The 21690-nt window shown below is 47.3% G+C and overlaps 1 protein-coding gene across 5 annotated transcripts in view; it reads left to right on the forward strand.

The window, feature by feature from the left end:
* NBEAL1 (neurobeachin like 1) overlaps positions 1–21690 on the forward strand; it is a 131700-nt gene that overhangs the window by 32989 nt on the left and 77021 nt on the right. For all 5 annotated transcript variants that reach the window (XM_077319201.1, XM_077319204.1, XM_077319205.1 and 2 more), the window contains 7 exons: positions 2381–2542; positions 3801–3882; positions 7875–8002; positions 9027–9109; positions 12890–12975; positions 14881–15187; positions 17592–17698. In XM_077319201.1, the coding sequence (XP_077175316.1) occupies positions 2381–2542; positions 3801–3882; positions 7875–8002; positions 9027–9109; positions 12890–12975; positions 14881–15187; positions 17592–17698 (955 nt within the window). The remainder of the gene's footprint in view (positions 1–2380; positions 2543–3800; positions 3883–7874; positions 8003–9026; positions 9110–12889; positions 12976–14880; positions 15188–17591; positions 17699–21690) is intronic.

Genomic DNA, 21690 nt, shown 5'->3' on the forward strand with positions numbered 1-21690 from the left:
TAGTTCTTGGTCCTCAGACTGGACGTGGCTAAACACACAAAGCTGCCTAAGATGCAATCTGTGAAGGACCATATTGCCGACTCAGATTCGCAGCGGCTCCCCAGGATCCCACACAGAAGATTTCTGCATCCTCTCCTTCCAGCTCTGTGTCACTGGAGATGCTGGGGATTGAACCTGGGCCTTCTGATGCCAGGCAGATGCTCTTTCACTGAATTCCAGAGCCTTTCCAGACAGGTGGCTTAAGAATGAAGGCACTATGCTGCCTTCTAGAAAAACACGATGCAACTGAAAGATTTCCGCAGTGATGGGGCATTATTTTGAATACTCTGATGTGACTGTGCGTGTTTGAGTGCATGTGCACAGCCATGCATCCGTACGCATGCAGCTTCCTCAAACGGAATCAGACCCCTGGTCAGGGTTGTCTGCTCAGCCTGGCAGAGTCTCAGGTGGAGGCTTTTCCTATCACCTGTTGCCAGATCCTATAACTGGAGATGCCGGGGGCTGATTTTGGGGTCCTTCTGCATGCCACGGCCCATCCCACAAATTAGAAGGCTGCAGGGTGTGGTGTGTCGCTGAGCAGAGTGTGTTTCTTGTAGTCTCCCCACCCCCAAATCCTTTACCCATTACAAGGAAATAAAAGCTGTTGAAAGCAGTGGCCTCTAGCCAAGAAATGTATTTGGGATCAGGCTGTTTGCATGTAATTTTGTGGAGCTTTTGTGGGGAGGCAAGACGGGGCGCTCTGCAGAAGAATAGCTCTCTAGACAGCTGTGTCCATGGCACATGAAAGATTAATCCCCTCTGCTGCTTTCTATTTGCCAAAGCATTGATGGCATCTTGTTCTACTTACCATTGAAAGGAGGAAACTGAGCTAGCTGCTCTTTGCCTTGCTGCAGGAGACAAATTCTCCCTGGCCAAAGAAATTCGAGCTCCCATCTTCTAGTTACGATATTCAACACATAAAGGAGGAGGTGTACAAGATCCTGCAAGGACGACACTCAGACAATGAGATATTTAATTCTGGTTTGGAAATGTGACAAAACATGGCCGGCTTTAAAAAATTAATTTTTGTTACGTTTGGGTTTTTCGTCTCAGTCGCCAAGCCCCGTCATTAATCTCATAGATTTATGGTACAATCCTAAACAGCATTTTCACCCTTCTAAACCCGATGGCTTTGGTGGGTTTAAAAGGGCGCAGCTCTTGCTGAGGTCTGCAGTATCCGTGCCTCAGTAGACAATGATCCCTTTCCAGTGAGGACGTACGAATACCGAGGGAATGACCAAGAACATATTAAAAGAACTAGAGATGGGGTTAGATCCAGCCAGGCATTCCACTGGTGAAGAAGGTAGGAAGAGGCCCTCTCTGGCCGTCCAAAAGGCTGTGCTTGGGATCCTGGGACCTGCATGGACAAAAGCTACAAGGGACGGGGGTTGTCGTACGGAGGGGAATTGGCTGGGATTGAGCAAGAGGGCCAGTGGGATCCAATCCCTAGCCAGGCCAGCACTTCCTTCGTCATTGGGCCTTAATGCAGGGAAACGTGAGTTACGAGGGTGATAACCGGACCTTGACTGGAACGGATAAGGCTGTGTTTTGAGAGAAGGACATCATCAGATCCTGCCCTGTTAGCCTCAGGATTTGAAATGCGGGGGCTTGGGCAGCTCTGCCTCGGGACATTTCTGGAGACTGGGGGGGGGAATTGGTGGGAGGAGCTCAGCATTGCTGTCATGCCGGAGAGACCACCCTCTGCACCTGCCATTTTCTCTGGGGGAACAGATAGCTGGAGATCAGCTGTGGTCCCAAGAGTAGTGCAGACCCCACTAAGGGGACAGCCAATTCCACCCAAGCCTCACGCAAGGACCCAGCAGCTGCACCCTCTTGTCAGGGGAGATGCCTCTCACCAGGAGGGGGACTGGAACAAGATAAGTCTCCAGGGCCCTTATCCTGGTGGCCCACCTTTAAGGCCTTGTTTAGGTCAGTGGGAGAGCTCAGCACCTCCTCTGCCCCTTTAACTGAGGGGGCTCCTTGGTTGTTGACCTGCCCTGGGCTGTGCTCCTTGTCTTAAGGGCCGTGCTACGACGTCCTGCAGTGCTTGTGGATCATCTGTGTGGCATTCAGTGGGCCAGCCCTGGATGATCTCATAATCGCCGTGTGCCGATTATAGCAAATGCTTCCCCAGAGAAGTCATCTTTAAATATGACAAATACAATTTTTCTTTCAGATGTGGTTTAATTATGGGATTAAGAATGGAGAGCTTTGTGGACAGGAGGGCTCCTGGGCTGCCAGGGGCGTTGTTCAGGGCAGCAGGCGTCTCCCTGGATAAACGGCCTTAGAGATGACTGCTCCTTGCCCTTTTTTTCACGAACGTTCCTGGGTGTGTTTTTAGGGTGGATGATGTGCCCCCCGGGATATCCCTGCTCCCTGATAACATTCTCCAGGTCTTGAGGCTTCAGCTGCTCCATTGTGTCCAGAAGCTGTCGGAAGGACTGGAAGAACCACAGCAAGCCATGTCGCTTCTCCTCGTCAAATTCTTCATCATCCTTTGCCGGTAGTTTATTGTTTTTTTTAAAGCAAATTGAATTTCCGTAAGGTGGGATGGTGGGTGGGTGTCCTCTTCGTGGCTGTTTTGCCCCCTCCAACTCCCACCCGCCTCCCTTCAACTTCCTCACCTCACTCGGAGCCCTCTTTTCCAAACTTCTCTGACCCTTTTCTCATTGGGGCATCTTCTCCCACCCCAAGGGGGACATTAGCGCTCTCACAGATAGGGAGGGAGGTGTTGGGCAGCAGGGGTGATATTAGTGATTCTGGAGTCCCAGGCAAAGCTTGAGGGTGGGGCCCCCAGAATCACCAGGAAGGGGTGCAGCTTCCCACCTACTTCAGCGAGCGTTGTGGCTTGGCCCCTTCCGCTGTTTGGGGAAAGGGGCAGCTGCCCCAGTTGCCCTTGGCTAAGATTGCCTTTGTAGGATCTAGAGAAGCAGGGAGTATTCCTAGGTCGTTCTGTTCCAGATTAAGTCCCATTCCCAGGGAAGTGTTTTTAGGATTCCAAGCAGAGGTTTGACTTAATCACCTCTGGCCACCTCCTCAAGTGTTGGATAAAGCACTGTCGATACACTTTAGCAACTGGCCTTTTATGCACTGGCGTTTCCTTTCACTTTTGTCGTACAACTTCAAAAAACATGCCCAGTATGAAACTGACCAATAAGGAGAGACCAGCCAGGTGGCGTTAAAGACCAAGCAAAACCCCGAGGGCTGCATCAGCATTTGCTTTTCCTGGCTGTTCTGCAGGATTTCTTATACTCCCCAATTCCATGAAAATCAGTTTTTTTAAAAAAATCTACAGGATTCTCATAAATTTAATAATTAATGGAAGCTGTGAGTTCAGAAAGGGCCGCATGTTTGCAACTTGATTTCCCTCTTCCTCCTAGGGGAACCTACTCGTGAATGATTTCTGAGGTGCATTGAAAGGGCGTTATCCAGGGTGTGTGAATTGCCTCAGTGGGAGCTACGAGGAAGGGGAGGGGAAACAGGGGCTGGGGATGTCAAATTCAAATCCAGTTTCTGTCTCATTTGGAATTTTTTATTCTAGTCACCCACAACAGATTTGTGACTAGTCCTCATTAAGCAGCCTTACAGCTTGAGCATTCAGATTTCCAGTGGAATGGCCCCCAGGCTCTTCAAGTGAGATTATTCCTCCCTTTCCCCCCAAACCCTGATAGGTGTTCCTCCCAGTACTGTTACTGAATGTGAAATTGGGTTTATTAAGTTTGGACAATTTTCCCATGGCTGAATCGCTTCTTCTGTTGCAGAAACTTGGCTAACGTGGAGGAGATTGGAACATGCTCCTACATCAATCACGTCATAACGATGACCACACTCTATATTCAGCAGGTGAGTGGGGGAGAAATTCTCTTTCCTTGCTTACCTGTCAGAAGTCTGTTCTGCGTAGGGGATGAACTCTGATTCTTTTACGGCCACAGTCCACATTTCGTTCACTGGTTTCAAGGGCCTAGTTTGAGGATAGGGCGATGGAAGCAGAACTGGTGAGCTGGGAGAAGATGTTTAGAGAGAATTCCCCACGGCATCATTGTTCGTAGGTGTTCCATAATGTTAAGTGTGTCGGATATGCAAGACCTGTAGTGTGCATGATTCAGCAGCATATGAAGAATATCCTACAGGGGGCATCAGAGGAGATGTGCAGCTAGGGAATTTAGATCAGGAACTTCCAGGTGTTTTTCAAATCATCTCCTGATTGGCTCAGTGGGAGACTTCCTGCTCCTTTGAGGTCACTTCCTCCCTGCTGGCCTCCAGAAGAACCGTCAGTTAGACTGCTCACCTCTCCTCTTTTGTTTCTCCACTTGGTAAAGCTATGTATTCTTTAAGTAGCTCCTTTGCATATTTAAACTCTGCCAACAAAATAGACAGCTAATGATTTGTTAATGGGTCTATGACATGGTATATGGGCTTTAAATTTTAATTGCAAGCTGGCTGGAGCAGGACTCTACAAAGAGTGAATGCCTCAATTTAATTTAAACCCCGGTGGCCATTTTAGCTCTTTTCTCTTAGGAATCTTTGCTGCGTTCATGCAGGGAGCCTGTGTGGATAGTTAGAGTTGGAGTAGGATCTGTGAGGCCCAGGTTCAAATTCCATCTCAGACATGGGAGCTCACTGGGTGACTCAGCGCCAGTGCAGTCTGTCTCACAGGGTCTCTGAGGGCTGAGAGGAGGAGGGAAGAAAGCTGTAAATTGCTTTTTATTATTATTATTATTATTATTATTATTATTATTATTATTATTATTATTATTATTATTATTATTATTATTATTATTATTATCTTTCGATTTATTGCCCGCCACTCCCTTACGGCTCGTGGCAGGTTACAACATTTTAAAAACCCCAATAAAATCCATTAAAATCCCTCAACAACAATTACAATATAACATTATCGGTTAGCAAGCTAACCTGGCAAGATAGGCTAATCAACCTCCCCCTCCTACTACAAGCAGGTGGAGAGGGGATACTGATGGTACTAATCCCCAATCTCAATCCCAGGTCCCGGTTCTCATTGGAAAGAAAAGTAGGCATAAATATCTAAATATAATACAATTAACATTAATATTTAGTTCTGTTAGAGCAAATTATGAGCCCCAAAGAACTTTGCATCAGTACCTGTTTAATTTTTTTTTAATCGGCTATTTCTCTACAGAGGGTGATCGGTGACCTCAGCCCAATTAGAGGGCAGGGCAAGGGGGAACCGTTCTGCCTCCTTCCTGACTCAGGGCAGAGATGAGATCTGACCCACATAGGCTTTTTGGCCGATCCTTCAAGAGAGCCCTCCTGTCCCCTCTCAGCCTCCTCTTCTCCAGGCTGAACATTCCCAAGTCCCTCGGCCTTTCCTCCTGTTTGTGACTGTGCACCTGCAGATATAATAAACATGGCAGTTGTGACTCATATGAGCAGTGACGAATTCCTGTCAATCTGGTTCACTTTGCACATCTCACATGTTCTCTCCACAGAATTCACAAAATCACCCCCAGGCAGAAAAAAGAAAAATAAAAAGGGGGGGGGATCCTGTCCTTGAATTTTTCGAAAGCTGGGTCATGTGAGGACTGGTGAGCAGTAATCTCGCAGGCAGGGGAGAAAGGACCACACTAGACCTCAAAGCTGGGCCTTAGATTCAAAATGTTTTATAAGAAAGTTTGTAGAACGCTGCTGAAATAAAATTTGGCTGGGCCAAGAAGCCCCGATGAGTTCAGTTGAAGCACAGGAAGGGAAGTCCCAAACAAGTATCCTCTCAAGATCCTGACCCTACTTCAAGACCCCCTTAGTTTCAATAAAAAACCCTTAATTTCTTTAGGTGGCAGCTTTTGTGTGAAGAGTTATTTGATATCTCCATTCACATTGTTCTCCTAAGATTGAAACAAGACTGGGGTCTATCCTTGGCAAGAAGTACAAAGAACCTCAAATTCTAATAGAGCCTAGTTATACCACTTAACCAGAACTGAAGATCAGGAGCAGACCTTTGGCTCACACATGCCCTTGACCTGTCCTCCTCCTCCTTTGCCAGCTTCCCCACCCTTCCTCTACCTAGTTTCAAATTTTCATAGAATATCGAATAATAAAATCATAGCGTTGGAAGGGATCTTCTGGGTCATCTAGTCTAACCCCCCGCAGAATGCAGCAAATTAACAACTACCTACCCACAATGACCCCAATTCCATGCCCAGATGATGCCCCCCCCCAAAAAAAACAAACCGGAATCCCAAATAAACAGGAATTTCTGGAGGAAATTCGCCTTCTGACCTCACAGCAGTGATCGGCATTTCCGTGGGCGTGCAAGAAAGGGCCACAAGAGCCAAGCACTGACACAAGCCTTCCTGCCCCCCCACTCACAACCTGCCTAAGGTCACAGAATAAGCAGTTCTGTCAGATGCCTATCTCATCTCTGCTTAAAAACTTCCCAAGAAGGAGAACCCACCGCCTCACAAGATGAGGTGTATCTCTTGTCTCCCAGTTTTAAGTAAAACTGGGTATACCTCTTTAATGTCCATGAAAAATCACCCAAAACCATTTGAGGCCCCCCCCCAAAAAAAGCTGGTTTACTAAAGTATTAAACAAAGAATTTTCTCTTGAGTTGGTTTTTTTTCAGAAATTGTGAATCAGAGTGTTTTCTTTTCACTTACAATAAATCTGAGCACTTCAGACTTGGAGAAAAACCAAATGCGAGGCAATCTTCAATAAAATTAGACAGCCACATCAGCCACATCAGGTCTAGGCACACAAAAATCAGGCCACAGTGTAATAAAGCCATGCATTCTACAAATCAGCATAAGGTATTTTGCTAAATATACTCACAACATGCAGCCTTCACAGCCGTGGCTCCCTCACGACCATTCGTGTCATTGGCACATGTGACATTGAAGTGAAAGAGCTCATGCACTGTTTTGAAACCCATGGCAGGTGTTAACAGTTCATATGCAGAGAGAACTGTACTGATCCAAAAATACTTACGTTTGAAGACAGGATGGAATCAAAGTAAGAGGATATCCTTAGTTAATTTATAAATAACATGAAAAAATTCATTGTTTAGGCCAGGGGTAGTCAAACTGCGGCCCTCCAGAGGTCCATGGACTACAATTCTCATGAGCCCCTGCCAGCGTTTGCTGGCAGGGGCTCATGGGAATTGTAGTCCATGGACCTCTGGAGGGCCGCAGTTTGACTACCCCTGCTTTAGACCCTCCAGAGCTACAGTGCGTAACCCAGGCTTTCTCAACCAGGATTTTGTGAAACCCTGGGGTTTCTTGATGGCCCTGGAAGGGTTTCCTGAATAGGTGGGAGTTAATTAATTTTTAAGATGTTTTTAAAATTTGTCAAGCATTAATTGGCCCCCCTCCCAAAATGGCCAGTGATGGTCCTGGAGGGGGTGGGAAGGCGAGGGGTCCCGGGGGCGGGGCTTGTACACAGCTGTGCTTCCCAGCCATCTTTTGCATGATTGTGCCACTTCTGGGGTTTCTCAGAGCCTGAAGAATATTTCAAGGGGTTCTCATTGGTGAAAAAGTTGAGAAGGGCTAGTATAAATGCTGCTTCCTGTTGTGAAAGAACTGTTTCCCTATTGGACTTCTCAAAAGGCCATTCCCCCATCAAAGCACAGCAGGGGCCTGATGTGGATCAGGACCATGGAAGGGGAAGGTGTTTCTGCCTCCTCCCTCGCTGTTTCGGGGGGCTGAAATAGGCTGTGGGGGCAGGGAATGATGGCTGTCCTGTACCCCAATGGTATTGTTTCCCCCCTTTAAACTTCACTTGTGTCCTTCCTTGGGAGCCATGCTTGTGGAACCTGTTTCTAGAGCCCTTTTTTTGCCTACCCACATGCCTTTTCCTCTTAGTTAAAAAGCAAAACAAAAGAGAAAGAGCTGGCAGATCAAACGCCCATCGAAGAGTTTGTGAGACATGCCCTGGCGTTTTGCGAAAGCCTCTATGATCCGTATCGAAATTGGAGGCAGAGGATCGCAGGGTAAGTGTGACTCTTGTGACAACATTTGAATTCTTCTCATAATCTCCTTACAATACGAATGACTTGGCGGGGTGGGAAAATGGCCTGGCTCGGCTCTGAAAGTCCCATGCAAAGCGAAAAAGAAAATGCATGCGTGTCCGTTTCTGTTCTGGGTTGTATTACTCAGTCCTGATTCTCCGCTTACTTGGACGGGGAGGGAGCTGTGGCAGCCCTGCCTGTCCTGTGCCAGAAGAAGGCCTGGGTCACATGGAATGGCCAACGAAAGAAGTATGTTTCTACCTACAGTCTGAACCAGGGATTCCCAACTCATGGTAATGGTAGTCATGGACATTTGGAGAGCCATAGTTTGGCCAACTGCTGCCCTAGGAAATCGCTTGGTCTTGAAGTGGTGTTAGTCATCGTACCTACATGTTTGTGCCACGTCTCCATGCATAATGTAGCAGTAAAGTTACTGTTTGAGCCCCACAATCAGACTGTAGTTGTGCATTTAGTTTCCCTGTTTGTTCCCTGCTGATTTTCCCATGTGCGACAAATGAAGCGTCGAACTGGTGTAATCACATATTTGTGAAACAGAATACTCCTACCTGTGTAGAAGTGCAAGGTGTCCAAATGAAGGCACACAAAACTATACCTTGGTGGCATTTAAAACATTATAAATGTGCAGAACAGCAAACTGAACTGCAATGACTGGGGAGGGCCCAGCTATTCATGGACTTTTTGGAATAGGAGTTTCTCACCTCCCCCTCTGACCCCTTGACATTTGTTCCTGAGGGTCAGCAGACGTGTGTGTGTGTGTGTGTGTGTGTGTGTGTGTGTGTGTGTGTGGTGGTTGCAAACGGAAAGCTCTGCAGTGGAAGTGGGGCAGAAATGGCATGTCTTCTGAAGATTTCCCGTTTTCAGAACTACATGGTTGAGTATGTCCTGTGATATATATTTTAGAATACATGAAACTGTTCTGCATATCTGCCTCTAAATTCATCTTTTTTCTGCAACCCCCCTTTCCCCTTTTTTTGTACAATTGCAGGCGAATTCTGAGCACTGTTGAAAAAAGCAGACAAAAGTATAAGCCCGCTTCGCTCACGGTGGAGTTTGTCCCTTTCTTTTACCGTGAGTATCACCGTCTTAAGTGCCTGAATGTCACCAGTTCTTACCTTGGAATGAGAGTATTTCCAGAGATAGCAGCTTGGATCTGAAGCCTTGTTTCTGCTCGTATTCTGCAGTTCTTCATTACGGAGCTTGTCCCTCCCATTTTGTTCACCCCAGACCAATTTCTCTCAATGAACCAAAAGGCACCCAGCACTGAAGGAATGTGGTTCAAGACAGAGAAGAGTTCAAGTAGAAAGAAGGACCCTAGGCCATGTTTCTTGTTACACAGTTCCCGTCTCCAAATGATAGGAACCGCTGTATAAAGAAATCTGCCCTCTTGTTTGTTTTGTTGTCGCCTGGAGATTTTCATTAATATTATAGAAAAAGGTTTTTTCCTATTATAATAATTTTTTAAAATGCTGATGTAGTAGAGTGAGTAGATGCAGTGTTGGGGTTCATATGAGTGTTTCTTTTTCTAAATTGTAGCTTGAAATGAAGCTCTGGAGGGATACAAGTTTGATTGGTAGCAAGCCTTGGTTTTGCTTCTCTAAACTGTGGTTTGGAGAATTGTCTAAGCTCCTGATTCTCCAGTTGCGGCTTGTGACCCAAAACTAGGTTGTGGCTGGGGCACCTTGGAGGAAACGGCTTCTTTAGAGAGTGGACTCTGTGTTGTTGTATCTTGCGAAGGCTCTTTCCTTCCTCAGACCCTGCCCTCCTCAGGGCCCACCCACAGAATCTCCAAGAGTCTCCCAATTCAGAGCTGGAATTTCTTGAGAATAGTGCGGTTGGCATTCTTCCATCTCCACCAAGCCATGCTACTTGTGCCCTACCTGGCCCCAGAACACCTAGCCACAGTCATCCATGCAACGGCCACCTCTGGATTGGACCTCTGTAACTTGCTGTAAACCGGCCTACCCTTATCCTTGTTCCGGAAACTACAACTGTCCAGAATACAGCGGCCAAGGTTCTCACAGGAATACCTTGGAGGGTGCACATTTGACCTGTGCCCTGGTAACTATACTGGCTACTGGTTGAATTCCTGCTGGAGTTTAAGGTATTGGACCATAAGACCATTTGCAGTCCAGGCTTTGTGTATCTGAGAGACCTCCTTTCTATTCGTACCCCCCGAAGAGCACTCCACTCTACCGGTTCCAATTAGTTGGTGGTCCCTGGGCCCAAGGAAATATGTTTGACCTCAGCTAGGCCTAGGATGTTCTCTGTCCTGGCCCCTACCTGGTGGAATAAACTCCCAGGGCTGATCTGGGCCCTGACGGAGCTAGCAGAGTTTGTAGAGCCTACAAGAGAGAGCTCTTCTGCCAGGCTTATGGTTGAGACCAGCCAACATCTCCTGCCCCCCCCCCCCCCCACAAAAGATGCCCCTGATCGTAGTCTAGCCCAACCCGGGAATGCGGATGCTGTTGCTGACACTAACTCAGGCTTGAATGGCCACTGAAGTGGCCAAAGCGCACCGAAGCACATAAGCCTAATTGTTAAATTAAACCAGCCAGAGTCGTACGAAAGGGCAGTATAGAATTCCAAATGAATAAATATATTATGTTATTATTATGGTGTTATTATTATTATTATGTACATTGCCCTGAGCCAGCTTGCTGGGAGGGCGATACAGAAATGTAATAAATAAATCAATTCATTAAAAAGTTGTGGCTGGATTTCAGGTGTATCTTGAGACCCAGACTCCTACGCTGGAAAAGGGGACTTTGTTCCCCTTTCCCACAGGGGAGGCCGAAGCACAACAAGGAGGCTTTCTCCCCTCCTCCTCCTCCTCCTCCTCCTCCTCCCCTTGCGACAGTCCAGCAACTGTGTGTGGGTCAGTGTGTGCAGCCTCAGCCTATTGATGCCGGGGCCCCGGAGCCAGGAGCCAGCGACCGGGCCTGAAAAGTAGAGTTAACTGACAGGTGCCCAACTTCAAAAAAAGAAATCCAGAACCAGCGAACCGCGAAGTTCGCTGCATTCTCTCTCCTCCTGTAGCTATGAACACATGCCCTACTCTTGAGGCTCCTAAATAAAACATCGGAAGCTACCAAGGCACCTATCCAAAATTTAAAATGAAAGTATTCCACTGCCACGCAATTTATTTATGTGAAATATTTCCACACGGCTCCCCCCTCCCCCGCTATCCAGGCCCCCAAGATGGTGAATGTTTAAAAAATGAATGACGTGTTAATAGTGGAATTCCAGTTCAGCATTAATGTGGGTTCCCGAAAACATTTATTTCAGCATATTTTACTTATACTTTAAACTGCAGTCCTCATTTCATTTCAGTGGTCAGCCTGTTTTCATGCTCTGTCATGTTCCCCTACTTCTTCATCTTCTTCTTTAAAGGCAACAGGGTGACTTTTCAACAGTGCCGGCTTGTGGCAGGATCTCCTGGTGCTATTTCCAAACAAAATGTTCCTTTGTGGTTCTGGCTGCAAGGTAGTCTGGCTGCAGAGGGTTGTTGCTGTGGCAACAGCTTCCAGGTTAATGTGTATTGCTCATAAACATTCCTTTGGCTATCTGCAAGTGCCTCAGGTCAGGTGTGGCAGGAGCAAACATAATGAGGTTTCAGTGTAATGGATGAGTCTGGGCTGATGCCTGCTCTCCTTGGAGCCTAGTAGGACTCTTGGGTTTCATCAACGCTAACATCTGATCCTGAATTACACTTCAGCTCCTAAAACCTCTGCAAATGTCACTGCTTCTTTGAATGTTTAACAGCCCTGCTTCTCAAACTTTTTGAAGTGGGACATGATTCAAGGCTTGCTCTGCTCTTTTGAGGCCTGCCAGCGATGTCATTCTACCTTCCCTCCTCGTCCCAACTTCAGGTTAAGACTGATCGAGGTTACATTTTGGATGCCGCACTCATATAGCAGATTCCTTTTCCAGCCATTTTGCACATTATGCAGCGGGAAGCCCAAATGTGGAACTGAGCCTCCCTCCCCAGCTTACCTTTCTGTCCCTCGGCCTTTCCCGACCGACTTTGAGAGGGTTGCAACTCACTCTGTGGTTGGTCAAGAGCTCTTGGCTCAGTTCCAGTGATGTGCAAGTGGGTTTTGTGTTGCTTCGCTTGGGCTGGATCTTACGCAACCCCTGGGGCATTCCTTCCGATATATTGTAGTACCCAGAAATGGGGTGCGGAAGATCTTGTGCAAATGGAAACGCAGGTGACAATAGAATAAAATTACTACAAGCAGCGACTGCTCTCTTTTTCCTGCTGTTTGCTTGCAAAAGAGCTCCTAGAACATGCTGGATCCAATGCAATGTCTGATGATGTTATTAAGAAAATATTTCCTGTATTTTCCAGTTAATACTATTGATTTTCCCTCGGCCTTGTCCTTGAGTTACTTTGGGAGGGGTTGTGGCTTAGTGGCAGAGCTCTGCTTGGAATGCAGAAGGTCCCAAGTTCAGTCCCCACCACCGCCACTTGAAAGGACCCGGCCATCGGTGAGGCGAGAGTCTTCTGCTTGAGAGCCACTTGCAAGTCTGAGAAGGCTGTGGATTTTGGTGGATCTTGATGGTGTGACTGCATGCAAGGCAGCTCCCTGTGCTGATGCGTGCTGATTTGCAAGATGGATGATTTATGATTGTTGAGGGTTCTATCCCAGACTTTGGAACCCAGATTACTTTTCCCCCCTTGCTCAAGTAATTCACACACTGCTTCACTTTGAAAGGAACTGAACATTCTGCATTGTTTAAGTCCTCCCCCCCCACCCCCCGGGGAGATGCGCTTCCTAAAATGTTTTGTTTCAAGGCTAATATAAGACATCCTATGAAATAGTCAGCTCATTTGTTCTCTTCTTTCAGAGTGTTTTCAAGAAAGTGAGCATCTAAAAGAAAGCTTGAAATGTTGTTTGCTACATCTCTTTGGAGCGATTATAGCCGGGGGCCAGGTAAGAATGGGCTGTAGAGGGGGAGGGGTTGAGGCCACACAGTAGCACATATATGCTTGACACGGAGAAGATCCCAGGTTCCATTCCCAGCATCTCCACGTATCAGGGTCAAATAGTATGTCAGGGTCCCCCACTTTGTTGGTGTGAGAATAGCCTTGGAATTATAGTGCAGCATGGTGGGCCTCTTGTGGCGCAGAGTGGTAAGGCAGCCGTCTGAAAGCTTTGCCCATGAGGCTGGGAGTTCAATCCCAGCAGCCGGCTCAAGGTTGACTCAGCCTTCCATCCTTCCGAGGTCGGTAAAATGAGGACCCAGCTTGCTGCTGGGGGGTAAATGGTAATGACTGGGGAAGGCACTGGCAAACCACCCCGTATTGAGTCTGCCATGAAAACGCTAGAGGGCGTCACCCCAAGGGTCAGACATGACTCGGTGCTTGCACAGGGGATACCTTTACCTTTACCTTTTATGGTGGGCACAGTCAGAAAATGGCCACTATGGAATGGCTGCTGCAGAAGGTGGTGCTGGTACAGAGTGGTTGCAATCTGCACAGCCAATCAAATGTCTAGTGTCCAGTCAGAAGCCTTGTTGGGTAAAAAGCCCCCTCTGGCCCCACCCACTTAAAAAAAAACTCTTGGTGGGCACTCAGTGGGGGCCGAGGTGACCGGGGATACCATGTTGAGGACTCTGGTAGGAGGCAACAAGAAAGCCTGAGACTCTGAAAAAATGGGATTAAACTTTACCCTAAATTTAACATTCATAGAAAACCTGCTACAATTATATATATGTGGCATCTTTCACCCAATAGAATACAACAAATGTATAGATAAAATGAGGAAGAAAGCAGTTGTTGGTAATGTGACAAAGGAAGAACTGACTTCTTCCACATGTGGTGGGAATGTCCTAGGGCCCTTTTATATTGGGACAAAGTGGTTCAATTTATATCAAAAAGTCTTAAGATACCATTGAACCCAGAAAACATATTATTGAGTACAATCAGAGCAGCTCTCTATTGTACTTCATATGCTAACATCAGCAATACTTAATTTTGCCAGATACTGGAAAGAAAAGGAATCAATAATGTTTTTTGAAAAAATGAAATTTTGTGCTAATTAGGTTGTCCTCTTTGAGGGGATTAAAATATACACTGGTTCAGAGGTAGTCAAACTGCGGCCCTCCAGATGTCCATGGACTACAATTCCCATGAGCCCCTGCCAGCATTTGCTGGCAGGGGCTCCTGGGAATTGTAGTCCATGGACATCTGGAGGGCCACAGTTTGACTACCCCTGCACTGGTTGTTAGATTGAGTCACTTGCTTGAATAAGTAAACTAGCATGATAGCAAGTGCAAATACCGTGCCGGGACCTGGCATGGTAAGCGTGATGCACTTCAAGTGAAGAAGAATGGAAACATGTGAGTTTCAGTGCCAGGGAATTGAGAAATGTGCCTTAGAATGGGCTGGAAATGTGGCAGCCCCTCCCTGTCCGTTTCTTCCTCCTGGTGCCGCGTCTGGTGTCTCGAAATCGGCTTCTGCTTGGTGATCCTCACGTGGCGGTGATGTATTAATGGCACACACAGACTCCTGGCAAGAACATCAGTCTGTGGCTGCAAGGAGCAGAGGACAAATTTCTCCCGCAGGAATTTTCAGTAGAGCTTTAAACAGCATTAGTGTATCCAATGAAGTTCAGATTTCAGAGGGGTACGTGAAGTCTAGGTCGGGTTCTCCAACCTTAGCAAGAGGCAACGGGAATGAGGAGTTGCTTCTTTTTTAAAATGCTGTTCGCTTAGCAATTGTGCCCAGAGAAAGCAGTCTATTCAAAATTGTTGACCATGTCAGATTGTATAAAGGTAAATAAACAGAGACTGACGCTGTACCCTGGTGTTGGGGGCGATTTCATTGATAACTTTAGAGAAATGCTCTTCAGGCGATATCTCCTGCCACCATGGAAGTCTTGATGCGCGTGTTAGCGGACTGTGACCTGTGGGATAACAGAGACCCAGACGAAGTGAGCCGGAAGGTGGAGCTGACGCTGAAGTGCCTGACGGAAGTGGTGCATCTCCTTCTGACCAGCAGCTCAGACCAGCGGCAAGTGGAAACCAGCACCATCTTGGAGAACTACTTCAAGCTGCTCAACTCCGACCATGCCGCTCTGCCGAATCCAAGGCGGTCGAGGCAGTGGGAGAGCAGGTTCATAGCACTGCAGATCCAGATGTTGAGTAAGTAGCATGGCATTCTGGGAAGCGAAGGCCCGCAACTTCTGGCACTGGAGCCAAATGTAGCTTAGTACGAAACCCAGTAAAGCTCATAGAAAAATAAAAGAAACTCCTCAGCTGTCCCCAACCCCTGGACCAGAGACGGAGACTGGTACCGGTCCGTAGATCAGTTGGTACCGGGCCGCGGCTCCTCCATGTCCTCCTCCCTGGCTGCTGCCTCGGGGGCTGCCCTGCCACTCTGCTGCTGGCTCACCTTCTGTGCTCTCCAGCGGCCGCCATGGCTGGGGCTCCCCCTCAACGTGGCACTGCACAACTGCTGCTGGAAGCGCCCCCCCAGTGGGCGGCGGGAAGTCAGGGGTGCCGCCGGGAAAGCCAGCGGAGCAGGGGCTCAGGCAGCGGCAACGTCCCTCGGCAAAAGACTACCCCCCCCAGGCCTCAGTAAAATTGTCAAGCGTTGACCGGTCCCCAGTGATAAAAAGGTTGGGGCCCATGCCTTAAGTATTGTAATGTTGGACAATATTTCTTGTGGCCCTTTGTCCCTTTTTGTTTTAGGCACTAGTTAACTATGGTAGTCTGAGATGATTTTGGGTAGCATTTCTTTGGAGTAGTTCTGAACAGATATTCTTCAAAGGGAAACTGAGGCACAACTTTATTTGTAGAGAACATGGTGAAAGTGTCCCTGTCAGTATTTATTTTTATTTTATTTTATTTATCATACTTCTATACCGCCCTCCCCGGAGGCTCAGGGCGGTTTACATTATAACAAAGAACCTTACATAAAACAGTCTGTAAAACATATACATCAATAACCAACAATTGCAACAATTTCCTGTTGATTCTACAGTTGGATAGAAATGACAGACTTTATATCAGAAAATTAGGCTGATGTTATCAGAAAATTAGTCAGATGTTATCAGAAAATTTTCTGTTATCAGAAAATTAGGCAGGACTGCATAGAGCGAGTTGCAGAAGTCCAGTCTAGAGGTGACCGTCGCATGGATCACTGTGGCTAGGTGTTCCGGGGCCAGGTGGGGCGCTAGTAGTTTGGCTTGGCAGAGATGGTAAAATGCCAGCCGCGCTACCTTTGTGATCTGGGCCTCCATTGTGAGGGATATCATGTTATAGCCCCACTTTTCTGTGAGCTTTCCCCTCTCCAGGGTTCATAATACATCTCCTCTCCCTTGAGGTGAATGTTTTGCTTTTCTCCATCTTACGCACAGATTCACCCACAGGGGAAGTTTTAGGGAACCACTTTAATCACTTCTCCTAGGGATCCTGATTTGGGCTGTCTCCTTCATTTACACTCCTCACTCTTCTATTTCTTTTCTCCCCCAACCACCCACTGTCCTTCTTGGAAGTTCAGCATCTTTTTTCTCCATTCCATACCTCCTCTTCTCCTCTGTCAGTCACAAAGGTTAACCCTTTCCTCAGGCTATACCTTTTAGGATCATTAGAGGTATTCCGAAAGGGTAGCTGGGATTCCAGAATAACCAGTCTGTGAAGGGAGGAGCCGGCCAAGATTTTTATGCAACTGAAGGGGTGGATCATTAAATCCACAGTTTAGGGTCATGAACACAGAAGGGAGTTCTTTCTGCAAATTTGGGGAAACTAAAAGATTTGCAGAAAAATCTAAAACTGAAGGCAGAGTTGCAAAACTTCCAAAATCAGGCAAACACTGTCTGTGCTTGTGCAGATGATGTACAGGAAATAGCTCTTGCACTTTGGTGCATGTGGCATATAGTTGAGGCCAGAGCAGCTCCTGGTGCTGTCAGCTGTGGATCTCTAGCTGAAACCAACTAAGTCTCTCTATCTGCCCCTGATAGAGAGTGATAGACCCTTGCTGAACAGGGGGAGGGGAGTGGGTTATGTATTTATTATCTGCCATCGCGATGTTGTGTTTTAATTATGTTTTAATGGGTTTTTACTGGATTTTATTATATTCATGGATCTTTGTAAACCACCGCAAGACATTTGAGAGCAACGACATATAAACATAAACATAAACATAGGAAACCAGAAGGGCAGAGATGGTGGGTTGCATTGTTGGGGACAACTGCTGAAAGGGAAAGATGCTGGGGAAGGCAGGAGCTGAGCACTGGTGTCATATGGACCTCTTCATTGTCCATCCTTTTGTCTATCCCCACCTTTTCCACCTCGTTTCTAGGAGCAGAGTAGCCAGAGGAGGTAGGCCTTGAGTGCCCCTGTGCCTCTGCCCTCCACAATCTCCTCCCCTGCTTTCTACAACTTCCTCCTCCTAACCGCCAAGGGGGAAAGAAGAGAGCAACTGCGGATGGCGGGCACTCGGTCCTGTTGAATACTTTTTGCCTTCCTTACTCCCAAAGATGAATAGGCAGAGTCCTGAATGGCAACGCGGGTGATCTTATTTGCCTTCTGTTTCCGTTGGCAGATACCATCCCTTCCATGTTAGATTGTGAGGATCGGCCTGTTCTGCAAGCCATTTTCCTGAACAGCAACTGCTTTGAACATCTCATCCGGCTGCTGCAGAACTGCAAGGTAAACAGAGCGCTGCTCTCCGAGATGAAATAGACTGGCTTTCATAAGAGCTTGGTGGTTCTAACATCTGAGGCCGTGCAGCGAGATAAGATCTTTATTGCAACCAGGGAGAAAATGGCTCGGTATGAGAACAGTTGTGTCCCCAAGGAATATCTTGTACTTCTTGAATGATGTTAGTGCTGTAGGCGTTCCCAAAGCTCCCTTTGTGTACTGATGTACGTCTTGTGCTCCAGATGCACTTCATTGTATTGTATGGCGGCCATCCTTGACCTGGACAGCTCAGGCTAGCCTGATGGGGTAAGATCTCGGAAGCTAAACAGGATCAGCCCTAGTTAGAATTTGAATGGGAGACCACCATTGAAGTCCAGGTTGTCTTTGCCAATGAAGGCCATGGCAACTAACCTCTGTTAGTTTCTTACCTTGAAAACCATATGAGGTTGCCATGTGTTCTCACACATGACTGGCATGGAAGGCTGTGAACTACAAAGATCTCCTTTTTGTCTCCGACATGACTCATTGTTCTATCCATTGTATCTTGTGTGGTTCTGCATTAATCCCAGAAGCTGTGAATTTCATGGCAAATCTTTGTACTTGAAGTTGCTGAGTTCTCCTTTCAACAATCCCCCACAAGGCATAGAGTGAATAATAGATAACTTTATGGCTTCAGCTCAGCCAGAGGAATTATACACCCACAAAAAAAAGAAAATCCAATAATATGAATATCAAATTGCAATGTCAATTGAAGCTATTACAAATTAATCTGTAAAACAGTAATACAATTTAATGTACCTTGTCAATGGAACCCATACATATATAATCTGTATACAGCTGTCGCTGTATAAACATAAAAGGCTAAGGCCTGTGGGCGGAGAGTGGGCGGGGCCGGTCCAAGTGAGGGCCCAATTGGAAGGCGCTTCATGCCTTCCGATTGGGCCCTCACCAGGACAGACCAGAATTCCAGCCAGTCCGGAGGCGCGAAGCCAAAGTTCTGACAGGGCTCGCCCACCCAGCCCAGCTAGGGCCAATCTGGAGACATTGCTGCCAATCTGCCCCTGACCACCGCAGGGAGAGGAGGTCAGTAGGGTTGCCAGGGGGGATGAGAACGGAGGCTTGGGCAGGCTGTGCCAGCCTTTTTCGGCCCAAGGCTGTCCTAACTGTCGTGTCCAACTGTAACTTCCTTCACTTTGCCTCAGAACCCTGACAGAGCTGGCAGGAGGCTGGTGAGTGCTTTCCCTCCCTCCCTCCCCCCTCCCTTCAGGCCTGCTGCGAAGGAGCCCCTGACAGCCCCTGACTGAGGGGAGGGAGGCATTTCTGAGAGCAAAGCAGGAGAGTCTGAGGACATGGGTTTGGACCTTCCTTTTTTGGGGGGGACTTTCCCCTTCTGCCAAACAGTTGGATGACAGGGGGGGCATAGAAAAGCCCCTTCTCACTTAAAATACTGCTCTGGTCGGGGGTTAGACACAGCCAAGCCATGTGTATTTCTTCTTTGCAACTCTGCAGATTTGAGGCCTACTGCACAGTGTTATTCTGCAGACAAAACTGGATTCTCTTGAGGAGGTTCTTTTGTCTCCTGTTTCATCTGCACAACAACCCTGTGGAATAGGCCTAAAGTCTTTCAATTCAACAACAACCTATATGGGAGGCCTTAAATGTTTCTTCTCTACCACAACCCTGTCCAAAGTAGCCCTTTCTGCCTGGGGAGCTGATCTTTATACTCTGCAGATGAGCTGTAATTCCAGGAGCTCTCCAGGCCCCACCTGGAGGTTTGCTACCCGTGGGTTGGATATATTCCTGAAGGTTTGGAGGTGGGACTTCAAAATTCAGAGGAGCCATTTTTACCTGCAGTTGGGAGGAGTGATGCAGTTGAGAGGGAGTGATGCATTTTTACCTTCAGTTGGGAGGGAGTGATGCAGATAGCTCCTGGGCTATGGGCTATGGCCAGCCCGTACCGGCAACTGTTTTTATTCTGGGGTGCAGACAGACAGACCAGCATCAGTCCTGTGAGTCTGGAAAGTGCAGGAAGATCTAAATAAATATTTACAGCCTGAAACTGTAAATAGTGAACAAGTAAAAGGCTGGAGAGACATGGGAACTGAAATGACTTTTTCAACCTTGGCTTTGCAAATTAAAAAACAGTATAAAAAAGCTTACTTAGGTCAAGACTGCTGTGCACAGAGAGACTTCCTCTTAGGGTTGCCAGCTTCCATGTGAGGCTTTCTACCCCACCTCCCTCATGGGGAGTCTGCTATGGGGAGAGGAAGGGAAGACGATTGGAAAATGCTTTGAGACACCTGGGTCACTGTGGCCCATTCCCAGTTCTCTCAATGCTCTCACAGCCCCACACCCCTGACAGGTTGTCTAGTGTGGAGAGACGAAGGGAAAAGGTGTTTGTAAACCGCTTTGAGACTCCTTTGGGTAGTAAACAACAGGGTACAAAATTCAGTTCTTCTTCTAAGGAGCAACCATGAAAGAAGCATGTGGGCACATAACATTTTATCAACAGTGAAAAAATGGAAAAGAAGGAACAGGGTTGACACCTGTATACTGTGACTACCCCATGTGTATTAGGGCAGGGGAACATTTTCTGTGGCCTAATTCACACAAGAAGGGAGATGACGCAGAACTGGGAGGAATTGGTTGCCATGTAATCTTCCCCTAAGAAGAGTCTCCAGTCTGATTTTCCCTTCACATATCTGAGGACATGGCTCTGGAAAGCTCATCTGTAACCACTATGCCAAAATTCCCAAAGGTCAGTCCTCTCCCACACTCAACGAACATTCCAAAACACAGGTTCTTGACACCCATATCTCCACACCCACGCCCTCATTTGTCACCACGCCACCACAATCTTCCACACAACACACACATTCAACCCCATGCCCTTACAGACTGGACAACTCCTCTCCTTCTTCTTCCCACTACCAAGCTCTAGTGCCTGTTGTATTCTTAGATACAACGGGCTTTGCCCCTACTCTAATATAATAAAATGATTTGTGTGCTTCTGATAACTTGCTGAAGTTCTGGAACCTCCTATTGGTGGAATCTCCCCCTCCCAGGGACAATTGCTGCTCTTGCTCAGGATTCTGCCCCCCCCTTCCCTTCATGCCTGCTGTGAAGGAGCCTCTAACAGCCCCTGACTGAGGTGGGGGATGCATTTCCGAGAGCAGTGCAGGGGAGTCTGTGGGCATGTGTGTGCATTCCTTTTGAGGAGGAAAAGCTTTCCCCTTCTGCCTAACAGTTGGCTGACTGGGAGGCCACAGAAAGCGAGGTTTGGTAGAGGGTCTTCAAAAGGGTACCATGCCTCAGAGTCCAACCTCCAAAGCAGCCATTTCTACCTGGGGAGCTGATCTTTATAGTCTGGAGGTGAGGAGTAATTCCAGGAGATCTCCAGGACCCACCTGGAGGTTGGCTACCCCTGGGTTGGAAATATTCTGTGAAAGTTGGGCCTCAAAAGGGGTATAATGCCTCCACAGGCACCCAACCAGCCACATAGTGCCCCCCCTGGCCTATTTCAGGTTAAAAAAACCCTGCAGAGAGGAGATAAGGTTGCCAGATTGATGTAGGTTCATGTCCTGGAATTCCACACTACCAAGGTGTGCATAAACCTGACTTGGGTCAGGACTGCTGTGCTCAGAGAGACCTCCTCTTAGGGTTGCCAGCTTCCAAGTGAGGCACAAAACCCACACCAGACCATGAGCTAGTGTCTGTTGCATGCAATGGGCTTTACTACTAGTATATAATAAATCCTACCAAAAATAAATCCTACCATTGGAGTAGAGTGTCTATTTATAAAAAAATAGACACTCTACTCCAATAATCTTAACTGCACCTTGGTAACTGGTGCCCCGTACATTGCCATTTGCATTGTGATCCATCTGTCCTTATCTGACGGTAACTGAACTAACTTATTTTGCTTTCACTTGGCAAATGTTGTAAAATATCTCCAAGGTACTTCTGAACAGTTACAGATCTTGGGCATCGGAACGTTAACA

The sequence above is a fragment of the Paroedura picta genome, chromosome 2, assembly GCF_049243985.1.
Source record: "Paroedura picta isolate Pp20150507F chromosome 2, Ppicta_v3.0, whole genome shotgun sequence".
Lineage (NCBI taxonomy): Eukaryota > Metazoa > Chordata > Lepidosauria > Squamata > Gekkonidae > Paroedura > Paroedura picta.